The sequence below is a fragment of the Cervus elaphus genome, chromosome 16 (assembly GCF_910594005.1).
Source record: "Cervus elaphus chromosome 16, mCerEla1.1, whole genome shotgun sequence".
Lineage (NCBI taxonomy): Eukaryota > Metazoa > Chordata > Mammalia > Artiodactyla > Cervidae > Cervus > Cervus elaphus.
Window position 1 is genome coordinate 36,635,720 of NC_057830.1, and position 24,141 is coordinate 36,659,860.

The 24,141-nt window shown below is 41.8% G+C and overlaps 1 protein-coding gene across 1 annotated transcript in view; it reads right to left on the reverse strand.

Moving 5' to 3' along the window:
- Positions 1 to 933: 933 nt before the first annotated feature.
- Positions 934 to 24,141, reverse strand: part of LOC122710045 (epidermal growth factor receptor substrate 15-like 1) — a 39,796-nt gene continuing 16,588 nt past the window's right edge. The window contains exons 2-3 of the mRNA XM_043927489.1: positions 3,231 to 3,534; positions 934 to 1,737 (exon numbers count right to left, since the gene is read on the reverse strand). Of these exons, the coding sequence (XP_043783424.1) occupies positions 1,696 to 1,737; positions 3,231 to 3,534 (346 nt within the window). The 3' untranslated portion in view covers positions 934 to 1,695. The remainder of the gene's footprint in view (positions 1,738 to 3,230; positions 3,535 to 24,141) is intronic.

The following is a 24,141-nucleotide window of genomic DNA, read 5'->3' on the forward strand; positions in this document are numbered from 1 at the left end:
ACTACAAAGTTCCTTTTCCCCCATCCATACTACACTCTTTGGAAGGAAGTCACTATGCACAGCCCACACTTGTGGAATTGGAATTTATGTTCCACCTCCTGGAGGAAGAGTATGTAGCTAAATTATTTGGAATTCTTCTGTATAGATAATTTGTCAATTTTCCCACATTTGCTTATTTATTAAATCATTATTTATATCATTGTGGGCTCATTGGTATTTATTTTATACTTGGGTTACAATCCAACACTATTTTATTTTTTATTTTACTGCTCAAATGTTTGCCTTTGGTCACTGGAATCTCTCTAGGTTGGCTCACGTGTTCCTTTAGTATACTTCCATCTTTGCAAATTCTAGCACTTAATTTCTGGCACTACAAGTTGCTTCAGACACATTTTATATATTTTCTACCCCAGTCCAAGAATCAACTACTTCTTCAAGGAGCCCTGGTTTCTACAACTGGAGAATGGTGTTAGAAACCAAGATCTTGGCATTAGGTATGCTCATTGCAACTGGGATGTCATTGCTTTTAGGTCCCTTCGGCTGCCAGAGCAAGAAAACATATGTGTCCCAGGTATATACACATTTCTATAAATATTTCTGTATCTATTTATCTGTATCTGTACTAAGCTAAATGTGAGTTCATATGGATACCTGTGACTCTAATCCATTATCAAATGGACCATCTTAGCCTCCTTCCTTGGTTTATCTATAACCTCCCACCCCATCAGTGAGAAATCTGGCTCCTACCATATGCTATCCATTTACTTAATTGTTGAGCTCCACTATACATATATGTGAAAGTCACCCAGTCATGTCCAACTCTTTGCAACCCCATGGACTATGCAGTCCATGGAATTCTTCAGGCCAGAATACTGGAGTGGGTAGCCTATCCCTTCTCCAGGGGATCTTTCTTTTTTTTTTTTTTCATTTCCTTCGGCATTTTATTTATACACACAATGTTATTCTTGAAAAACAGAAAGGGAACCAAAAGGGAAAAACAGAGGCCTACGAGGTTATGGCGCTGAACTGAGCTGGGCAAGTGGCATGAGATCAGGAGCTGATGGGATCGTGGAAACAAACAGACAGCCGGACAAACTTTCCACGGCCCCAGCCAGCCCTGTCCCGCCCAGTGCCACCAACAGGAAGGGGCGCTGGCTTTAAAGTCACAAGTGCACGTGTGTGTGGCCTGATCCAGGACACGAGATCAAGGAGAGGAAAAGCGGAATAAAAGAGGGAAAACGCAACTCTAGGTTGGAACGGGCGCCAAGAGGGAAGGGCCAGGCTCTGAACGGCCTGGCTCGGGCCGCCAGCAGGGACACAGGTGAGCGCTGCCTGCAGCAGGCGGCCACTCCACGCAGCCTCCCACGCTCCCTGGTGCAGAGGGCTCGGGTCATGCCCCGTCCTCGTCCCCTGGGCCCACCTTGGGGGCACTGCTCACCCTCATTCCCCTGACTCTGAGGGAGAGGGCCCACTTGTGCTGGCTTGAGAACACAGTGTGAGCCCCTTCCCTGGAGGCTGCCGCCCCCATGTGGCAGAGGTTTCTTCATTTCAGGGGACAGTTTCCCGCCCACAAAGCAGGGACATAAGCCAAGGACACACAGCTCCACTGGAGGAGTGTGTGTAACAGCCACACAGTGACACGTAAACATGAAGGCACATCTCAGGCTCTGGCCCCTTCTGGCGGATCCCAGACCATCAGCGTCCCAGTTCCCATAGGAGGGTGACTCCCTCCAGGCACTGTAAGGAGACAAGACAGAAACCCTGGCACCCCCAGGCTCCCTCCCGCGGCAGCCAGTGGGCAAACAGATGCTTTGCCTCCAGCCAGGAGTTAGATTTGCTACCTCGACAGTTTACACTCACGCGCTTCTCTGAAAACCTGAACAAAACCTCAAACGTTTCTTGGAAGCCACATGCCACAATCACACGTCGCTAACCACAAGCACTCAGCACCCAGACAGCTGTGCACCCCTCGGGCTGAGTGAAGCAGGCGGGATGCCCCTCTGAGGAGCTGGCATGCGGGGTACGACGGCGTGGGCGGTAGGGGACTCCGGGCTGTGGGTGCCTGCTCCCACACATTCCAGGGTTCCTCCTCCAGCCACCCCCCACCCCCCAGCTAAGGGGAAGAGCAGGGACAGGAACGGTATCTGCATGTGGTCACCAGGGCCCCCGTGGCCATGGAGCCCGGGCCACCTGGACGGGAGCAGGCGGCTGGTAAACACCGGAGGAATAAACGGAGAACACGGGGGCTTCAACAGGCTGTGCTGCACCCGGTTCTATATCCTGAAGGGGGACCCCACCCTCCCGACGAGGCCAAGACACACACACCGAACGCGTCCCTCAACTCCTGTTAACCCGGGCTTGCACTCGAAACCAAGGGACGCTGAAGGTTAGGACAGAGGACAGAAGCTGCAGATCAGCTCCCCATGGCCAACGTTTTCAGCTTCTCAGCAGTTTCTTCTGGAATGTACCTCAGAGTCATGGGCTTCTACTCTTATTGCTTGCTCTGTTTTGGACAGTCTCTCCCAATGGACTTCTTGCTATGTTAAAGATTTAGCTCTCCAGCCACACCTCCTTCAAGCCCCTCTCGACAGAGTGATCCCACCACGTGTGGGGCTACATTTGCAGTCAGTTCAGGTAATTATGGCTGCGCAGACACCGCCCAGGCCAAACAGGAGTGACTTACAGGCCTTCCTGAACAGCTTACTTTGCACCCGCGTATTTATTCAATGACTGAGCCCAGCCCTCGCTTTCCACATTCTTCTTGGGTTCTGCCCACAGGCAGCTGCAGACATATCTCCTGCATGTGGGCCCACGGCCCCCAGTTCCGGCCTCACGGGCTGCACGCCAGGCCTGGCCCCCTGTGCCCAACACCTTCTTGCTTTGTTTGGCCATTGGGACGACTTTATCACCTGAGGTCTGACGGCCGTGAGACACCAGTGAGGGCAGAAGGGAGCCCCTTGCGCCTATGCCTGGGCGGGGGGGACTCGGCTCTGGCAGCGCCACTTGGAGGAAGGGAAATGGGTCCAGCCACAGCCACGGACACCTTGTAGACCCTGTCTGCGGACTCACGACGTCACGTGAGCGTGCGTTTCGCATTTCAGAGTTGGACAGGTGCCAAGGAAATACATACGTGGCATGAAACAACTATGTCTGGCAGCCACGACAAGACCACAACCACGACCACAGCACAGGCACACTGCGGAGGCAGAGGCTCCATGGGAGAGGTTTACCTTGGACATCTGGCTGAAGTCAGCAAAGCCCTCGGCACTATTGAAGGACCCACTTCCGAAGGGGTCTAAGGCTCCGAAGGGACCTGATCCTTTTGAGGAGACACTGGAGGATGAAAAAGGATCGCTGGATTCAAAGGGGTCGAGCTTTGATGGTAAGGAAGGGTTTTTCGTGAACAGGTCTGAGGTAAACGGGTCGCTCTTTGTCTGCTTCTTAAAGAAGTCATCAGGGGTGGAGCCACGGAATGGGTCACTTTCTTTGAAAGGATCCCCACCGAATGGATCTGTTGAGATCCAGGGGATCTTTCTGACCCAGGAATCGAACCAGGGTCTCCTGCTTTGCAGGCAGATTCTTTACCAACTGAGCTATGAGGGAAGCCCATGACGTAAGATTGAGTGAAGTGGAAGTGAAAGTGAAAGTTGCTCAGTCGTGTCTGACTCTTTGCAACCCCATGGATTATACAGTCCATAGAATTCTCTAGGCCAGAATGCTGGAGTGGATAGCCTTCCCCTTCTCCAGGGGATCGTCCCAACCCAAGGATCAAACCCAGGTCTCCCACATTACATATATAGTGGTATGGGAACCATTAACCAGCATCACAGGGGAAACAAATTTATTAATTAGGGTATACAGTACTTAGGTGTACTGACACCAATTATTTCTATTATTTCCCCCCATCCCTTCATTAAGGTTGTTTTGTATGTTTGTAGTAGAATTACCTTATCTTGTTACATTCATCATTTCATCTTGGATCTCCTAACTACCTGAATAACTTTTTAAATACTTTAGATGCAGAGAAATAACAGAATCAACATTGCATCAAATAGAACAAATGATAAAAACTTGAGCAATTATCTGAGTTTGCTGAGGAAAATGCCAAAAATATGAAAATGATCAGAAAAGAAAGCTTTTCCCCAAATAATTAAGCTCATGTAAACCCACATAGGACTTCCCTGGTGGTTCAGATGGTAAAGAAACTGCCTGCAGTGCAGGAGACCCAGGTTTGATCCCTGGGTCAAGAAGATTCTCTGGAGAAGGAAATGGCAACCCACTCCAGTATTTCTGCCTGGAAAATCCCATGGGCAGAAGAGGCTGGCAGGCTTTGACCAGGGGTCAAACTGAGGAACTTTTGAAAGAAATAATAGTAGAAAGTATTTCTACCATGCACTAAAACATATTTTTTAAATTATAGGGATTTCCTTGGTGGTCCAGTGATTAAGAATCCACCTGCCGATGTGGGAGACAAGAGTTCAATCTCTGGTCCAGGCAGATCCAGCAACTAGAGTAACTAAGCCCATGCTCGGGAGCCCAGGAGCCACAACTACTTAGCCTCTGTTCCACATCAAAAGAGGCCACTGCAATGAGAAGCCCTCACATCACAATAGAATAGCCCAGGTCACTGCAATGAGAGAAAACCTTCCCGCAGCACTGAAGACCCAGTGCAGCCAAAAAATAAATAAAAATTAAAAATAAATAAAAGAATTATAATAATATAATAAAGATATAAGAATAGACTAAAAGCTCAGTAGAATAAAACACAGACTGTCAAAATTAACCTAAAATATATTTGAATTTAACATATGGAGGTAGCATTTGAAATCAGCCTCTTCTGATATTCTTTCTTTCAGAGTTTAATCACCCATGTCAATTTTCCATCACACAATTGTATTGTTCAAATGAAGTCGCTATAACAAGCACTGTTCTTTGGATGTTTGGTCATGGAATATGCTGGCCTTGGCCACACAGACTGGCTTGGCTGATGTATGAATGCCTGACTCCTTTGTATTATTGGTCCCCAAAGGCTGTAACCAACCATCTGTATCACTGCCCAGAGAGGCTGAGCAAACCTGTTTCTGGTTAGAGCAACAGTAATAGGGAAGAGAACTTGGTGCAACTGATGGTTCAGACAATACAAATTCACAAGCCTCTAGTGAGAGGGAGAGCTTGCAATAAACTTCAACCAGAAAGCCTGGGGTGGAGAAAGGATGAGACTGTCCCTGGTGACAGGGATCTAGCCTTGGTCACCAGCAGCAAAGTTCTAGCACCGCTTTCTGAAGTTCAAAACCCACTTATGAGTAGCTGGATTGCAGCTCAAGAAACCAATGCAGACGCCTAAGCTTAAAAAGTAAATCAACCCAGGCACTGAATACTAGGAATGAGGGAGCAAAAATACCTCAGGTCTCAGATTGGTAAAGTCTGGGACTGGTTGAACTTTTTAAATATTTGAGATTGCAGACTTTATGCAAACAATGCCTTGGAAATGGGTTGAATAAATAAAGGTTGATAAATGAAGGAAAAGGATTTATGTAGTGAGATAAAAAGCTGCTGCAGAGAGGGTATCTTGTGATTTCTTCAACAGATATGCTTATAACATACCTTTAGCATTTTTGTGACTCACTCTGAACTGGGCCTAGGTGAGAAATTTGATCAACTGCAGTCTCAGAAGGCAAGTGAACATGAGGGGAAGTAGCCACTCTCAAGGCAGTGTTTCTCAAAGTAAGAGCTCTGTGCCCCTGGGTACTGTGTTGTGTACCATTTCCTCACGTCCCTAAAGCTGTTCACGATGCTCAGGTCCTATCTTCTCTTTTTTAGGTCACTTCCTCGCTGTTCTTTACCCCCATCCTATTCTAGAGTTCAGGAAGGTGCTGAAAGGAGCAGACCTGCCAAAGCCAAACTTGAAAGATTCACAATTTAGCCTTTGGCTAGGACTGCTGTTTTCATGTGAGAGTCAAGAATAAACTGAAATCAGAAGAATGCCATTTTTTAAAGCCAAGAAATTTTGGAATCACTACCAGAGTATAATTCTAGAAAATAAAAATTTTCCTTTGCTGTCATATCTCTGTTGATGCTTCATGTTACATAATCACATTATGTATGTGTGTATGCAAGAAGGGTAGTGTATGTAAGAATGAGACTAAATATCCTAACCTGTCTCCTATAATGGTTGCCTCCTTGATTCTCTGACACGAGTTCCCAGACAAAGCCATCTTAATACCTCAGATTTCATCTACATGCCCAACCCTCTCTGATTTTTCACTTTTAAAGAAACAACTAAAGCTTACTTGTGATGTAAATAACTTCTGTGTTTATAGAGCATCAACAATGCAATATTTCATCCAACTCTAAAAATCAACAAGTTAGATGTTATCGTTAATTTTAAAAATAAAAAAACTTTCAGGAAAACTACTTTATTTATGATCTCATGGCTCTTAATTGGCAGAAACAATATTTGAGTATAAGAATGTGGTTCCTGACATTTGTTCTTCCCACAAACTCTTATGTGAGTGCTAAAATCAGAATTCTTTTTAGAGTTGTAGGGAGAACCGTATATACCTTAAAAAAAACCCCAAAAGACAAGTGTCAACCAAACATAACCTAACCAGCTCAGCAAAAGTTCTCCAGGACCACTTTGTTCATACATGTTAAAAGGAAAACAGAAAGAAAAAAAAAACAGATTTCTACAAAAATGTATTCAGCCCAAATATAATTCATCCTTATTCATTTTTAGAACTTGGTAAGGCTTGGAGGGAAAGAGAGGGTATTGGTCCATGAATGTGGAAGGCTCAGAGAGAGGCAAGCTAATTACAACATTAATTGTTGATGCCTATATTTTAGCAACCATAATTTTTTTAAAGCATGTCGAAATTACTGAGAAATGTGATCCTTTTAGACATTACCAACTTAGAAACTAACAACATCAAAGAATCAGGATTTTTAATATTTTATATACCCTTAGAAATTATCTTAGCTAATGATTTTCAAATGCATGGAACACTTAGGATTCCATGGAAACCTTTCAGGACCTTGGGAGGGGACTGGCAGCAAGTAGTGTCAGAGGAAATCAGTGACAATGAATGGGCTGCCAAAGATTTTTTTTTTTTTGAAAGAAGAGAAATATTTGTTTAGCTTAAAGAAGCATTTTTTCATCAGTACTCGTTTTTTAAATTCTTTATTTTGTGGTGGAGGAGGGGCGGTCTTTGTTATGGTGCACAGGCTTCTCTAAAAGTGACTGGCAGGGTTAGCTGCCACTTGTGGACTTGGCTGCCTCGAAGGCATATGCCTTCACTCCCCACTCAGTGGTCAAACCTGCATCCCCCACGTTGGAAAGTAGACTCTTAACCACTGGACCACCAGGGAAATTCCTCATTGTACTCATTAGTAACAAAGTTCTAATTATACTTGTCTTCTCTCCTGGCTCAGATGGTAAAGAGTCTGCGTGCAATGCAGGCGAGCCGGGTTAAACCCCTGGGTCAGGAAGGTACTCTGGAGAAGAAAATGGCAACCCACTATAGTATTCTTGCCTGGAAAATCCCATGGATGGAGAAGCCTGGTGGGCTACAGTCCATGGGGTCACAAAGAGTCGGACACGACTGAGTGACTTCATTTTCACTTAAACATACTTGAGATGACAAGATACCCAGTTCAGAAGGTTACATTTCCCACCCTCCATCACAGAGATGAAGTTCTAGCCAGTGAGATGTCAGCAGAAGTATTACATGAGACTTCTGGGAAGACGTTGAAAGCTAGAACCATCCTTTGGTTCCTCCTTGCTTCCTCTGTTCTGGCTTGGAATGTGGAGGTGATGGCTGGACTTCCAGCCCTTACCTTGAGCTCTGGGTGACCTTGGGGCAGAAGCTGTACAATGAAGATGAAGCAATTTAAAGGAAAGAACTTCAGCTGAGATGACAGTAGGGAGCCATCATACTACAGCAGTCCCATACAGCCTGTCTCCAGATTTATTTTAAATGAGTAAAACATAAAATTCTGTCCTGCTCAAGCCAGTATTCTTTTCTGTCAGTTACAACCAAATGCAGTTCCTAGTGCTAAACCTCATTTAACATATAAAAAAGTCAGAGGTCTTAAGACTTGCCTTTGAGGAGTCAATTCTAAAGAACTTAAACATTTATCCACTGTTCTTTTTGTAATCCCAGTTTGAGTAACTTCCTAACCTTCTAGCTGTTCTTAATAAAGAAATGGTGCCCATATATAAACATGTGTTCATATTCCAAAGCAAATTTGACAGCAAATACAGAGAATTTTTATAAGTATTTCTGTGAAATTAAGCCATACAAAGTTATTTTCAGAAGCCAGTTCAATTAGCTGACCATGAAAATAAAAACATAAGTTGAAATAATTTAAAGATGATAGTAAAAAATACTATTACATTAAATCAATGTATTTTTATTTTTGGACAAAGCCTCACAAAAACTTTAGAAGAAATGGATATAAATTGCCCATTAAAATTAGCTATACAGTTAAAAAAACAGTAGGAATATACATAGTGTTGTTTGAAAGAGGAAGTATTCAAACAAGGGACAACTGTGAATACGTCTTTTTTTCAAGGATATTGAAAGAGATTTTGAGTTTGGTTTTGAAGTAAGGATTATGATAAAGAGAATTTCTAGTAAGTATACTTGCTCACCTATCAAGATGAAAGCATTTGTCTTGATTTCACATTATGTAATGCCTATGAATCCCCTTTTATTCATAAAATACACAAAAAGCATATGTAAGATATAGGAAAAATAAAATTAAATTCCTTCTACTCTATATTTCACCAAAAATAATGGCCAATAAGCTCCAAGAAAATGGCCAATCAAGCTCCAAGCCTTTCTGTTTTGTTTTGATTTTGCTCTGAGAGATTGTTTGAAGGAATATTTACACCTCTAGATCAAAGTTTCTTAAACTTGGCACTCCTGACATTTGGACCAGATACTTCCTTGGGTGAAGCTGTCCTGTGCTTTGCAAGATGTTTAGCATCATCTCTGGCCTCTACCCACAAGATGCCATTAGCAATGCTCCCCACACAGTCATGATCATCAAAAGTGTGTCGAGGCATTACCAACAGTCCCAAATGGGGAACAGACACTCTCCATTGAGGATCACTGTTTTGGCTGTGTTTTACTTTAATCAGAGGCTTCTCTGGTGGCTCATATGATAAAGAATCCCCTGCAATGCAGGAGACCTGGGTTCGATCCCTGGGTCAGCAAGATCCCCTGGAGAAGGGGATGATAACCCACTCTAGTATTCTTGCCTGGAAAATCCCATGGACAGGGGAGACTGGTGGGCTATAATCCATTGGGTCCCGAAGAGTTGGGCACAACTGAACAACTAACACTTTCACTTTATTTTAATCAAAGGTTAGAGAGCTTGCCTGATGCTAAGCATGTTGGAAGCAGGGAAAGAAGGAAAGAATAAGCCCTCTTTCTGCTAATTTTGTAAAACTCCTTCTCTTAGAGGAGTTAGATAGAAGAGATGAACTAGAGAAGCTCTCCAGCCATGTGCTCTTCTCATGCAAGGGCCCTTGCTTCTCTGCTTAGGCCGTGACAATTTAGTGTTTCTAATGGCCAAGTTGTCCTGGGCATGGTTACTGCAAAGAAACCATCTCCCTGCTGGTAACTGGTGTCTACCTACTGCCCTTTGTTTCCTTCCCTTCGGCCTTGAGTGCATTTTCTCGTGAGGAACAAAATAAGGTCTGAATATTATAGAGGAGAGGAATTCCCTGGTGGCTCAGATGATAAAGAATCTGCCTGCAATGCAGGAGACCCAGGTTTAATCCCTGCGTCAGGAAGAGCCTCTAGAAAAGAGAATGGTTACCCACTCTCCAGTATTCTTGCCTGTAGAATTCCATGGACAGAGGAGCCTGGCAGGCTATAGTCCATGGGGTTGCAAAGACTCAGACACGACTGAACGACTAACACTTTCTTCTTTCTAACTGTAGAGGAAAGACTTCCCTGGTGGTCCAGTGACTAATACTCTGCACTCCCAATGTAGGGTGCTCAGGTTTGATCCCTCATTAGGGAACTAGATCTCACATGCTATCGCAACTTAAAATCTCTGAGTGCTGTGACTAAGACCAAGTGGAGTGAAATGAATAAATAAAATATTTTAAAAAAATATTGTGGAGAAGGAAAAAACTTTCCTCTACTCTTCTAGGTTCTTCTGGTTGACCTAAGAATGAAATTGACATGAGAGAGATGAACAGGAAAAAATCAAATTTAATTACATGCATACATGAGAGAGATAGATATAGATATGTGTTCAGTCACTAAGTCATGTTCAGCTCTTTGCAGCCCCATGAACTATAGCCTGCCAGGCCCCTGTGTCCAGGGAATCTTCCAGGCAAGAATGCTGGAGTGGGTTGCCATTTCTTACTCCAGGGAGATATAAATATAGATATCCCTAAGTCTCTCCTATTTAAATAAATTAATAATTCTTAGTGAAAGTGAAAGTCGCTCAGTTGTGTCCCACTTTTTGTGACCCCGTGGACTATACAGTCCAGGGAATTCTTCAGCAAGAATATTGGAGTGGGTAGCCTATCCCTTCTCTAGCAGATCTTCCCAACCCAGGAATCAGATCAGGGTCTCCTGCATTGCTGGTGGATTCTTTACCAGCTGAGCTACCAGGGGAGCCCGCTGCTTATCCCACACCTCTCTCCACTACCACACTTCTGTTCTCCTGTTCACAGACCAGTTTCCTAGACATGTTCTACACGCATCTCAGTTTCCTTCCTCCCCATTCACCTACCCTTACATCAACTCCAAAATGGCTTTTGTCCCTATTTTTCTATAAGAAAAGCATTTACTAAAGTCCTAAGTGTCTTGTAGGCTCCTAAATGCACTGGGCGTTCTTCAGCTCTCCTCTTATTTGACCGTTAAGCAGCATTTGGCATTGCTTTTCTCTCCGTTTTGAAACACGTCTTTCCTTTGCCTCCATGACAGTTTGCTCTCCTGGGCTTTGCTACTGGCTCAGCCTTTCCATGGTCTTTGTAGGTTTGTCCTCTACGTGGCCATGACATTCTCACAATACTCGAGGCTCAGCCCTAAGCACTCTTTTCTTCTCTCTCTGTTCTACCGCCCGCCCCTCACCCCCAGCCTCGTCTCATCCTTGATCATGGCTTCATTCGGCCCCACTCATATACATATGCCAATGATTCTCAATGTCTATCTTTTGATTGATCCTACTTTTTATCCATTGGATCCTTATGTATAACTACCTACTTGAAATCTCCACATGGACTTTTGAAGGATATCTCAAACATAACAAGTCCAAGGTCAAATTTTTGATCTTCAATCCAGTCCAAACCTGCTTATCTCCCAGGACCGCCCCCCCACCCAATATTTGTGAATGGCACCACCTCACTACCTCATCTCATACCACACTTCACCTTACTCTCTGGCTTTGGATTATATTGGCCTTCTCTTCATTTTTCAAATTGACCATACTCTCATCCCCAAAAAGCATGTTGCTGTTTTTCTTTCTTTTAAAACATTTTGTTGTTGTTGTTTGTTTTAAAGTATTAATTTTTTAAATACCCCTAATTTTATTTTTTGGAAAAGACCCTGATGCTGGGAAAGATTGAGGGCAGGAGGAGAAGAGGGTGACAGAGGATGAGATGGTGAGATGGCATCACTGGCTCAATAGATATGAGTCTGACCAAACTCCAGGAGATGATGAAGGACAGGATGATGAAGTTGACATGTTGCAGTCCACGAGGCTGCAAAGAGTCAGACAAGACTTAGTGATTAAACAAAAACAACAACAATTTTATTTTGTTTTGTTTTATTTTATTTTTGGCAGAGCTGTACAGCATGTGGCATGTGGAATTTTAGTTTCCCGACCAGGGATTGAACCCTGCTTGGGAATGCAGAGTCTTAACCACTGGACCACCAGGAAAGCCAAAAAGGCATGTTGTTTTCTCTGTCTGGAATGCTTCCCTTGTTGTTCTCATCTCAATTTGGACTCATCTTTCATATCTCCACTCAACATTACTCTTCAGGAAGTTTCTCCTGACGTCTCAGTGCTCATGGGACTCATCTGTTATCTGTTCTCAAAAAACAATGCTCCTTTTGTTACATGTAATTACATACCCATCAGTCAATGTGTGGAGAAGGCAATGGCACCTCACTCCAGTACTCTTGCCTGGAAAACCCCATGGACGGAAGAGCCTGGTGGGCTATAGTCCATGGGATCGCTAAGAATTGGACACCACTGAGCGACTTCACTTTCACTTTTCACTTTCATGCATCGGAGAAGGAAATGGCAACCCATTCCACTGTTCTTGCCTGGAGAATCCCAGGGATGGGGGAGCCTGGTGGGCTGCCATCTATGGAGTCGCACAGAGTCAGACACGACTGAAGCAACTTAGCAGCAGCGGCAGTCAATGTGATGACTTCTCTTGATTATAAACTTCATGAAGGCAGGGACCTCATATGTTTTTTATCTCCATTTTACTTCAATGTCAGTATTTCTGGAAAGAATAAATGAATGAATCAAAAATGAAAAAAAAATAAAGAAAATTGCTTTCCAGTACTGAGTTGTTTGCCTTTCCTCATGATTGATAGTTTTAGCATACTCACTTTTTTATTTTTGTGAAATCTAATGTGTCCACCTTTTCTACTTTAAGGCCATTTTTAGAACGGCCTTTGCCACCCCAAGATTACATAAATATTCACCAAAATTTTCTTCCAGTACTTTTATGGTTTCATTTGCAAGATTCAATTCTTAAATCCATCTGGAGTTTATTTCTGAAAGAAATGAAATAGTGCCAGCTATTTTGTTTCGAGCCAATTTCTCCCAAGTTGAAAACTTCAGCTATACCCAGTAGTGTGATACCATTAAAGATAATAGGATTTAGAATCAGAAGTCCTGGATTTAAGTTCAGCTCCCCCACTTGCTCACTGTGCAAGTGTTAGCAAGTCATTTAATCTCTTTGAGAATTATCAGAAAGCTTTATGGGAGGAAGACTCATGGGAAGAGGCAGTTCTACAATTCTCATGAACAAGATGACCATTAAAGAGGCAAGGAAGGGGAAGGATAACCTAGTGGTTAAGAGTGTGGGCTTGAGTCAGACTGGGTGTCATTCTCTATGCTTCTCACTTTATCATCTGTAAAGAAGATTAAAAAATTAAAAATAGAAACCTTCTTTATACGGTGTATTGTAAGGGCTATATAATCAATGAATGTAAAGCACGTAGACCAGAGTCAGATCTTGGTAGCAATAAGTAATAAGCCAAGGTCCTCATAGGAAGAGATGCCATTATTTCAGTGAGGATAATGGAGATTTCCTTTTCATACTCCCTTGAAGGAACTAGGAGAGTATGTTATCAAAGTGTACTCCACAACGAGCTGTTCATCGTACCAGTAAAGAAATGAAACCTCTATTTATTGGCATTCCAAAGTCAACTCTCTCCCAAGTCTAATTTCATTTTCTTCTTGCAGAACTATTGTCTGTATATTTTTTGTTTTTTGTTTGTTGGATTTTTTTTTTTTTGTGGCACTATGTGGCATGCAGGATCTTAGTTTCCCAACCAGGCATCCAACCCATAACCCCTGTATTGGGAGCTTGGAGTCTTAATCACTGGACTGCCAGGGAAATCCCCATATATTTTTAATACAAGCAGAATAACTTCTAATGTTTTTCAGTTTTAAGGTAGTATGCTTATTAAATTCAGTAAATTGTTATGCCAGAGTTTATAAAAACCAATTCCTTTGATATGGACACATTTTAATAATGTCACTAGATATGAGTATCTTTGGAAAAGAACTGATAAATGTGTCACATAGTGTTGGTGAACAAGTGAATACGCCCAATCATAATGAATCTTTTCATTACCATTCTGATCCTCCAAATGCAGGAGTAACTGCGGAGGTGGCATATTTTAACTGCACAGTACCACAGAATAATAAATGTGAAACCACCATTTTCACTTTCCCTTTCCTTTCTGAATATTTCCTTCAGTTACAGACCATGATACAGCCTAAACTCACATCAGAACAGTAATGAGCAAGCCAAGATATATGGTGTCCAGAAAGCGATTTCAATGATGAATGGAATCATGTCTCTTTCATTGAATTCAAAGTAAGGGATTTATTACTTGCACAGAATTTAATGCTCTAGCTCATTTGGAATAGCTCATCATTTTACAGTTTGTCACATAACTAGATAGCATCAGTCATTCAAGTAAGGAAAAAATAAATCATTTTATTGGTTTTGTTTGTGAGGTTTTTGTTTTATTTTTGTGGGGAAAAAATGTTTTTATTTTCTGATGTGTTTACTTTTATAGCAGATACATCTTCAACTGACAAGTTCACACCGAGAATTCAGGTGTTCATTTGACATCAATGATTATAAATACAGTTTGGTAATTTTATAACATTATAAAATCTAATTTTATGTTACATTGTATATAATACATTATATGTCTAATATAGTAAAGTTTATAAACAGAAATTTCATTAAAATTTTTTCTATAATGTATTGAATCAGAGAAGCAGCAGTTATTGGAAACATCAAAATAAAATTATTTTTTTCCCACCTATATCTACCCCCCTCCTCCATCACCAGTTCAGTAAGTGGGAGGCAGGGGTGGGTCATCAGTGTATTCTCTACTACATAATTTTAAAAAAAGGAACCCAGGAGCTTCCCCAGTGGTCCAGTGGTTGAGAATCCACCTACCAATGCAAGGAACACAGGTTGATCCCTGGTCCAGGAAGATCCCATATGCCAAGGGGCAACTAAGCCCATGTGCCACAATTACTGAGCCTTCACTCTAGAGCCCGTGCTCTGCAAAAAGAGAAGCCAACCTCAATGAGAAGCGCACACACTGCAACTAGAGAGTAGACCCCACTCGCTGCAACTAGAGAAAGCCCACGTGCAGCAACAAATACCCAGTACAGCCAAAAATAAAATAAATAAATAGATAACATTAAAAAAAAAAAAAAAGCAGCCCGGGCTCCTCTTCTCTGACTCTCATGCCCAGCCACCTCCTGAGGTGTGCATACCCAACTCTCTCTGCTTCTGCCCCAACCAGGTCTCTGATCCTTTTCTTCTGGCCACCGGGTACATATAATTCAGGTCAGCTCTTCAGTGAGGGCCAGTTTTCTTAAATTCAGAGGCAGGAATCAAATGTCCCATTTGCTCTTGGGTTCAAACCAGAATCTCCAGTCTAGGGTTGGCAATAGCAAAACTGATGTTTTGAGGCCCCCTGCAATCCCACCCCTTTTGCCATTTTGTGTTTCTTCTCTACGTATCGGAAACCAAAGAGAGAAAGTCATGCTTCACTGGGACTTGTGCTCTCATGTAATCTCATATGATCACAGTTTGTGCAATCCATAGTACCAGGCAGAATCCTCACGATTAATGTGACTAGCAAAGCAGTGATATATCTGTTCACTACTGCTGCTGCTGCTGCTAAGTCACTTCAGTCGTGTCCAACCCTGTGTGATCCCATAGACGGCAGCCCACCAGGCTCCCCCATCCCTGGGATTCACTACATGAGCTGAAATTTCAATTTCACATGGAAAGAAAACACCACCACAATCCAATCCATTTTCAGGTTCTTATATCTTGAATGGAATATCTGCAGTAGCAGTAACTGTTTTAATTTCTGTTTTATGTATGTATGCTAAGTCGCTTCAGTTGTGTTTGACTCTTTGCGACCCTATGGACCGCAGCCTGCCAGGCTTCTCTGTCCATGGGATTCTCCAGGCAAGAATACTGGAGTGGGTTGCCATTTCCTTCTCCAGGCTATCTTCCCCACCCAAAGATTGAACCCGTGTCTCCTGCATTGGCAGGTGTGTTCTTTACCAGTAGCACCATCTCGGAAGCTGAGATAGGAATCAGATCCTGCTCAGGGAATGTTTGCCCCAAACAGGGGGAACAAGAGCAAAATCACTGATTTACTTCCACTGCGGGGAGGGGTGGGGTGGAATTAATAAAACGCTTAATTTTCTTTCATAATTGTTCTCTCTTGAGTTTTTCTCAGTTTGATGGGGGCAGGGGAAGTTCTCAGATGGGATGTTAGTGTTTTTTAATTTTAGATAAGAAAATGAGTCACTGTTTTTTTTTTTTTTTTTTTTCGGAAAACAACTCCAGGTCATACACTATTATTCCATTTCAGAATTTTGTATGGTTTTACTCATGACTTTAGGCAACTGCCAACCCATAGGTCAAGGATTGGTGTCTGGATCAATATCATACCCTCTAAGACGCCAAGTGTCACGAATATGCTCCACAGACCTGGGTCAGCACTGGCAGGATTTATTGTTTTTATTATTTTTACTATTTACTTGAGAATACTATTCATTTCATTGGGAGCAGGAAATAATTACATTTTGCCAGTTTTATTAGTCTCCTAGGGCCACCATAAGAAATTATCACAAACTTGGTGACTTAAAACAACCAAAATTTATTCTCTCACAGTTCTGGAGACTAGAAGTTTAAAATTAAGGTATCCACAGGGCCATGCTAACTCCAAAACTCTAGGGAAGAATCCTTCATTGTCTCTTCAAACTTCTAGTAGCTCCAGGCTCTTCAGTTTATGTCCCCATAATTCTAGTCACTGCCTGTCTTCGCATGTTTTCTAGTCTGTGTGTAGGAAGGCTCTTGTTCTGTCTAGTCTCTGGTCATTGGATTTAGGGCCCACCTGTACCCAGGAGGGTCTCATCTTGAGATCCTAAATTATATCTGCAAAAACTTTTTTTCCAAATAAGGTCACACTTACAGGTTCTTTTAACATGCCCCCACTCAGCCCATTACACCAGGGATGTAAGAAGAGGATGTGGAAGCCTGAGTTAGCTGGTTCTGTATTTCTGATGTCTTTTAAGGATTTCAAGCCCCTTAAAGATCACACTGCTGAGGTGGATGAACCTCGAGCCTGTTATACAGTGAAGTAACTCAGAAAGAGGAGAAATGATTATCATATATTAACGCACATATATGGAATCCAGGGGAAAAAATGGCACTGATGAACCTATTTTCAGGGCAGGAGTAGAGACGCAGACATAGGAACAGACTTGTGGACACAGAGGGGAAGGGGGGCAATTTAAGAGAGTGGCACTGACATGTATACACGACCATGTGTAAAATAGATAGCTGGGGGAAGCTGCTATATGGCACAGGAAGCTCAGGTCGGTGCCCTGTGATGACATAGAGGGGTGGGATGGATGGGTGGGAAGGAGGCTCAAGACGGGGGGGATACATTATATGCATACATATGGCTTTTGTGTCCATGGGGTCATAAAAGAGCTGGACACAACTTAGTGACCAAACAACAATTGTCTCCAAGCTACATAGGGCTTCCCAGGTGGTACAGTGATAGAATCCACCTGCCAATGCAGGAAACACAGGAGAAGCAGGTTCAATCCCCGAGGTTGGGAAGATCCCCTGAAGTAGGAAACGGCAACCCCCTCCAGTATTCTTGCCTGGGAAATGCCATGGCCAGAGGAGCCTACCAGCTTACAGTCCTTGGGGTCGCAAATAGTCAGACACAACTTAGTGACTGAACACACACACATGGCTGATTCAATTTGTTGTAGAGCAGAAACTAATACAACATTGTAAAGCAAATACTTTCCAATTAAAAATAAATTTACACAAGTATTTTAATGATGGACTTACAAGTGGAAAATATCCTCAACTATCCACTACTAAGAAAGAATAACAAATAAAATTTGGTTACATTAAAAAAAAAATGCCCTTCAAAGCTTCCCAGCAGGTTCTATCCCAAATCTGGCTTTTGCCTAGTGTGGAGAAGAAGATACACTGATTTAAGAAAGAGACATTTGAAAGAAGTCTTATAAGTCATTCTGTACATTCTTCCACCAAAACTCCACTGGTGAGTGTTCAATAAACATTTCATGAAACTAAACCTACCAATATAACTAATACAACTTCCTTCATTATCCCTTCCAGTTCAAATTACCATCCTGCTTAAACCTAACATCTACCTTCCCACTCTTATTCCCAAGTGTTGACCAAAGTACTCATGTACCTCATGTTAAATTCATGACCATCACCAACAAATTGACATTAAACACTGATCAGCCATCCTACCTCACTTTCCTTGCTCTCCACCTTCTAGAACTATTTTATATCTTCTCCTTTATCATCAAATAAATATTATCAGCGCTCGTAATTGGTAATCTTGCTTCTCAATGTATTGATGAAATTGAAACAATCTTCCCATCCTCAATAGTAATTAGCTGACATCGATATCCAAAATCTCTATCTTTGCCTTTCTTCTTGTTGTAATGTTTTCCTATCAGACATCACTACTTTTGGATAGCTTCTCATAACTCCTGAAAGACCTCACTCTGGCAATGAGCTCTTCTTCCTATCATCAGCTCTCCTCCGTGAATCATTGCCATTTTCATGTATCAGTCCTACTAGTACCCAGGTTTGCTATTTATTTGCTATTTGCAAACCCAGGTTTGCTATTTATTTGCTAAGTCATGCCTGACTCTTTGAGACTCCATGGACTGCAGTACGCCAGGCTTCCCTGTTCTTCACTGTCTCCTGGAGTTTGCTCAAACTCATGTCCGTTGAGTTGGTGATGCCATCCAACTATCTCATCCCCTGCCACCCCTTCTTTTGCCTTCAATCTTTCCTAGCATCAGGGTCTCTTCCAGAGGGTTGACTCTTCGCATCAGATGGCCAAACTTTTGGAGCTTCAGCTTCAGCGTCAGACCTTCTAATGAATATTCAAGGTTGATTGCCTTTAGGATTGACTGGTTTGATCTCCTTGCAGTCCAAGAGACTCTCAAGAGTCTTTTCCAGCACCACAATTGGAAAGCATAAATTCTTTGGTGCTTGCTCAGCCTTCTTTATGGTCCAACTCTCATATTTATGCAAGACTACTGGAAAAACCCTAGCTTTGACTATACAGGCCTTTGTTGGCCAAGTCTCCAAGTATGTTATAGCAACTCCAACATGTTATGATAAAACTTTTCCTAGGCCTGAAAACTCTCATCTATTTGGTGATTTCTTCTCCTTTCCCCTTTTCAGCAATTCTTTTTCATTTTTCAACACATTTTCTTTGCATTTCATTTCCCATTTCTCTATGGACTCTACCCATGGTTAAGTTCAAAACTCCTTCATGTTGTCTTTTTCATTGGTTATCTCTGCATCTTTAACTTCCTTAAATTTACTTGAAAATTTTTCCTGTTATTTGTTGATTTTTTTTTTACTATATCAGTAATTTCTCTCTCTCTCTCTCTCTTTCTTTTTTTTTTTTATATCCAATGTATGCAGAAATAAAATCCTGTGGAGAATCTACCTACCTTAGTTTTCAACTTGGGGGACTGATTTTTTAAAATATTTTATTTTAAAATATTGGAGAGCTGTTAAATTATGCATGTATCTACTTTAGCAACATCATAATATCCCTATTAATATAAATTCTATGTATCATACAAAATAGTCATTGGGTTCTAAAATCTACCAGAATAATGAATAATTATCTTTAAAAATTGGCAGGACCTCTGTTTCCTTAGAGGTGATTGAAGCCTGATATTTTGTGCAAATTATATTATTAAACTATTTCTCTGGAGCAAAAGGGTCTAAATATAAATCTAATTGTGCACATTGGTATAACCCTTTACAGTTTTCAAGGAAATTTTATATCCATTATTTTATTTGATCCTTACAAATGCTCTGTAAGATACTGGTATTTAGCTAATTTTCACAAACAGGAAGAAAGAGACTCTTAGAGTGTATAGGGCTCACCTGTGAAAAAATAAGTGTACGTGCTAGTCACTCAGACATGTCCGACTCTTTGCAACCCCATAGAGCCCACCAGGCTCCTCTATCCATGGAATTTTCCAGGCAAGAATACTGGTGTGGGTAGCCATTCCCTTCCCCAGGGGATCTTCCTGACCCAGGGACTGAACCCAGATCTCCTACATTGTGGGCAGATTCTTTACTATCTGAGCCACCAGGGAAGCCCATATGATTCACCTAACACTGTCCAACTAGTACTCAACTTAAACCCATGGTCATTATGCCAGTGGCTCAACCTGGAGTGCACATTAGAATCACCTGGGGAGCTTTGATAAATCTTGAAACTCAGGCTGGACCCCATTCCAATTAAATCAGAATCTCAGGGGGTGAAAACAAGGCATCAGTATTTTTGAAAACTCTCCAGGTAATTTTAGTGCATAGCTAAGTCTGAGAACCAGCAGATTACCTGTCCTTTCTGGACGAGTGCTGTCTCTCCAACTCCCTCTGCTCTCCCCTTCAAAAAGGATTTAAAAAAGAAAAAAGGATTTTTACTTCAGCTTAAAGGATAAGATGACCCTCTTGGGACCAAGTTTCTTACAGCATAGATATCAGCCATTTATAAGGGAAAAACAGAATAAAGAAACAATATCAGTCACATTAGATATATAACTTTCTCTCAAGCCTGTGATAGATGTTTCTGCAACTGTCTTTTTTTTTTGACCGTACCACATAGTCATGCAGGATCTTCGTTCTCAACCAGGGATCAAACCCACTCCCCCTGCAGTGAAATCACAGACTCTTAACCATCGGCCTTCCAGGGAAGTCCTTCTACATCTGTATCGACTGGAAGATAAAAGGTATCTAAAAGGTATACAGTGTGATTTATGGTAAGCATCGAAACATTTGGGCCTATCTCATAGGTTTTCACACGTCACATGGACTTTCATATTCAAATTCACATTTAAATATCTTATGAATATCATCATCTTCTTACTCTTCCTAAAGGAATTACAAATGTGACTCTGACAATATAGCTTACTTATGTCTTTTTTTTTTCTTTTCCTTTATTTATTTTTTTTTTTTTCAGTGGGTTTTGTCATACATTGCCTATGTCTTTTTAATAGCTGGGGATAACGTTAGAATGGTTTGAGAAAGAGCTTAAGTATCTTAACAGGTCCTAGAAATGTATCCGATATATGTAAGGTCAGAGAACTGTTGGTTGTAAAATAATTTTTACATTTATCCCCTTGGCTCTGAGGCTGAACTGGAAAGTGGCAGTTATTCTTCAATGACAATGAGATAGCTCTGCTCCTAAGCGTGCGCTGGGGAGGGACAATGTTGGTAAATTGTAAACCAGCATCTCACTGCAGTCCTTCAATTATTAAGAGAGCATTTTTCTTGCAAAGTTGGGCTGTGAATGAAAAGTAAATAAAAAATAAACATTCCCAGAGTACAAGTATATTCCAAGACTGATAGTAATATTACTGGAAAAAGAAGAGTATAAAAACTAAATTTAAAAATGATGCTTCTTAAATATTTAAAATGATAATCAGGTCTTAAGAATATAAGGTTTATTGTTACATTTTATTCTGAAACCATTGGTTCAGTTTGCTACATGTAAAAATGGGAATGTAATTTTTTAAAAGTTATTTATTTGTTCATTTTTGGCTCTGGGTCTTTGTTGCTGCATGCAGGCTTTCCCTAGTTGTGGTCCGCAGGCTTCTCATTGAGTTGGCTTCTCTTGTTGCAGAGCACAGGTTCCAGGTGTGCATGCTAGTTGCTCCACAATATGTGGGATCTTTCCCGATCAGGAATCAAACTGGTGTCCTCTGCACTGTAAGGCATTCTTAACCACTGGACCACCAGGGAAGCCCTGGAGGTGTAATTTTTAAATTTACACAAAGCCTGAAGAGTTTGCTTCTTAATTTTCTCAGCACATAAAAAATGGAATGAAATCATGTTTATGTTGTTACTGAACTAGTTTTTATTGCTATATTTTAAGTGAAATATATTTAATTATGATGGCTTAGGTGAGTGATTATATGGAATTTGTCAGAGACCAGTATTCTGACCATTTACTTATCTCTAAATATTACACTAAAATGGCCATGTCACCTCAGCTTTGGGGAAAAAACAGAGCAAAGCAGTAGAGTATAAAGAATATAATGTCAGATTTTGAGCTAGGAGAATAGCAATTTCTGCGATTTAATCTCAAACTGATCTTCATCAGATCTGTAACTTGTATAAATAACAAGTTATCTTTGTAGCAGATTTATGTGTGTGTGCTGTGCTTAGTCACTCAGTTCTGTCTGACTCTTACGAGCCCGTGGACTGCAGCCCGCCAGGCTTCTCTGTCCATGGGGATTCTCCAGGCAAGAATACTGGAGTGGGTTGCCATGCCTCCTCCAGGGGATCTTCCCAATCCAGGGATCAAACCCAGGTTGCAGGTGGGCTCTTTACCGGCTGAGGTACCTGGGAAGCCCATAAATATCTTATGAAGAGAAAAATATATATTTACTACTTTAAAAAAACTAAAAAGAGGTAATAGAGTAATGAATATACCTAAATTGACTGTTTATTGGATATAAAGAATAGCACTATGTTAGAAAATAGATTGCAAAGGTGACCAAGACAGTGGATACCTGGGAAGCCCATATATATATATATGACAAATATATATTTACTACTTAAAAAAAAACTAAAAGCAGATAATATACACTTTTATATATATACAGATTTAATATATATTTTAAATATATACAGATTTAATACACTTAAATCGATCATTTATTGGATATAAAGAATAGCACTATGTTATTTAAGAAAATAGATTGGAAAGGTGATCAAGAAAGTGGAGTATGAAGACCCTGAACTCCTCGACTCTCACAGGCACACCAAAATCACACAATTTACAGAGCGACAATCTACAAGAACAACCTGAAGACTAGCAGTAAACATTTCCCCACAACTGAAGATAGAAAGAAAGAGTCACAATCTGATGTGAAGGGGGGGTGGGGGGGCGGTGAGTAGAGAAGTACCCTGATGAAGACCTAGACCTCTGTGTGGGAATCCCACAAATGGGAGGATAATCACAGTTGCAAAGGTTCTCCCCAAGGAGGAAGAAGCTGTGGAGAAGGGAACCCTTGTGCACTGTCGGTGTGAACGTAAATTGGTGCAGCCACTATGAAATAGTGTAGAGAGTCCTCAACAACTTAAAGATAACAGTGCCATATGGCCCAGTACGTCACTCGTGAATATTACCTGAAGAAAGAGAAAACACTAATTTGAAAGATATGTGCACGCTAATGTTCGCTGCAGCACTGTTTACAACAGCCAAGATATGCGAGGGACATTAAGTGTCCATGTGTGTGTGCGCAGACTCAGTCACTCAGTCTTGTCCAGCTCTTTGTGACCCCATGGATTGTAGCCTGACAGACTCCTCTGTCCATGGGATTCTCCGCCAGAGTACTAGAGTGGGCAGCCATTCCCTTCTCCAAGGGATCTTCCCAACACAGGGATTGAACCTGAATTGCAAGGCAGATTCTTCACCATCTGAGCTACCAGGGAAGCCCCCTCATTGTCCCTTTAATCCATGCACACCCACTAGAATTTAAGCTTCATCAAAGCAGGGAAAACCTCAGCACCTAGAATGATACCTAGAGTACAGCAGCACCCCCCCCCCCATAAAAAAGTGTAGACCAAATGGGTGGATAAATGTGAGATATTCTGAAGGACTGGAGGGATCTCATTTGACAGTCTGAAAACAGAAAAAGTCCTTCTGGCCATAGCGGTGTCTGTGGACAAAGGAACAATGACTAGTCAAGGGTACCACGCGTCTGGAGTACACTGACCCACCTAGACAGCTGGGACATGCCTGATGTTTGCATGATTCCTAAAACCCTGGAGGGTCAAGTCGACAGAAACCTTGTGATTTTTCTGATGCAGTTCCCTCAGAGGAGATAATTAAGGTTTGAAATGTGAAATGACTTGCTAAATTCACATGGCAACCAGGGGAGACAATAGGCTTTCAGATTCCTGGTTCAAATATCTCCGCATATACCCATATCCCGCAGCCTACTTGCTAAGGACTAAATTGTGTTCGCCTCAAATTAATATGTTGAAGCCCTAACGCCTCAATGTGACTGTAATTGGAGACAGAGCCCCTAAGGAAGTAATTCAAATCAAATGAGGCCATAGGCTGTTCTGATAAAATTGGTACCCTGATGAGCAGAGACTCTCTGTGACCCCATGGACTGTACCCCACCAGGCTCCTCTGTCCATGAGGAGTATTCCAGGCAAGAATACTGGAGTGGGTTGCCATTCCCTTCTCCAGGGGATCTTTCTGACCCAGGGATTGAACCCAGATCACCCACATTGCAGACAGATTCTTAACCATCTGAACCACCAGGGAA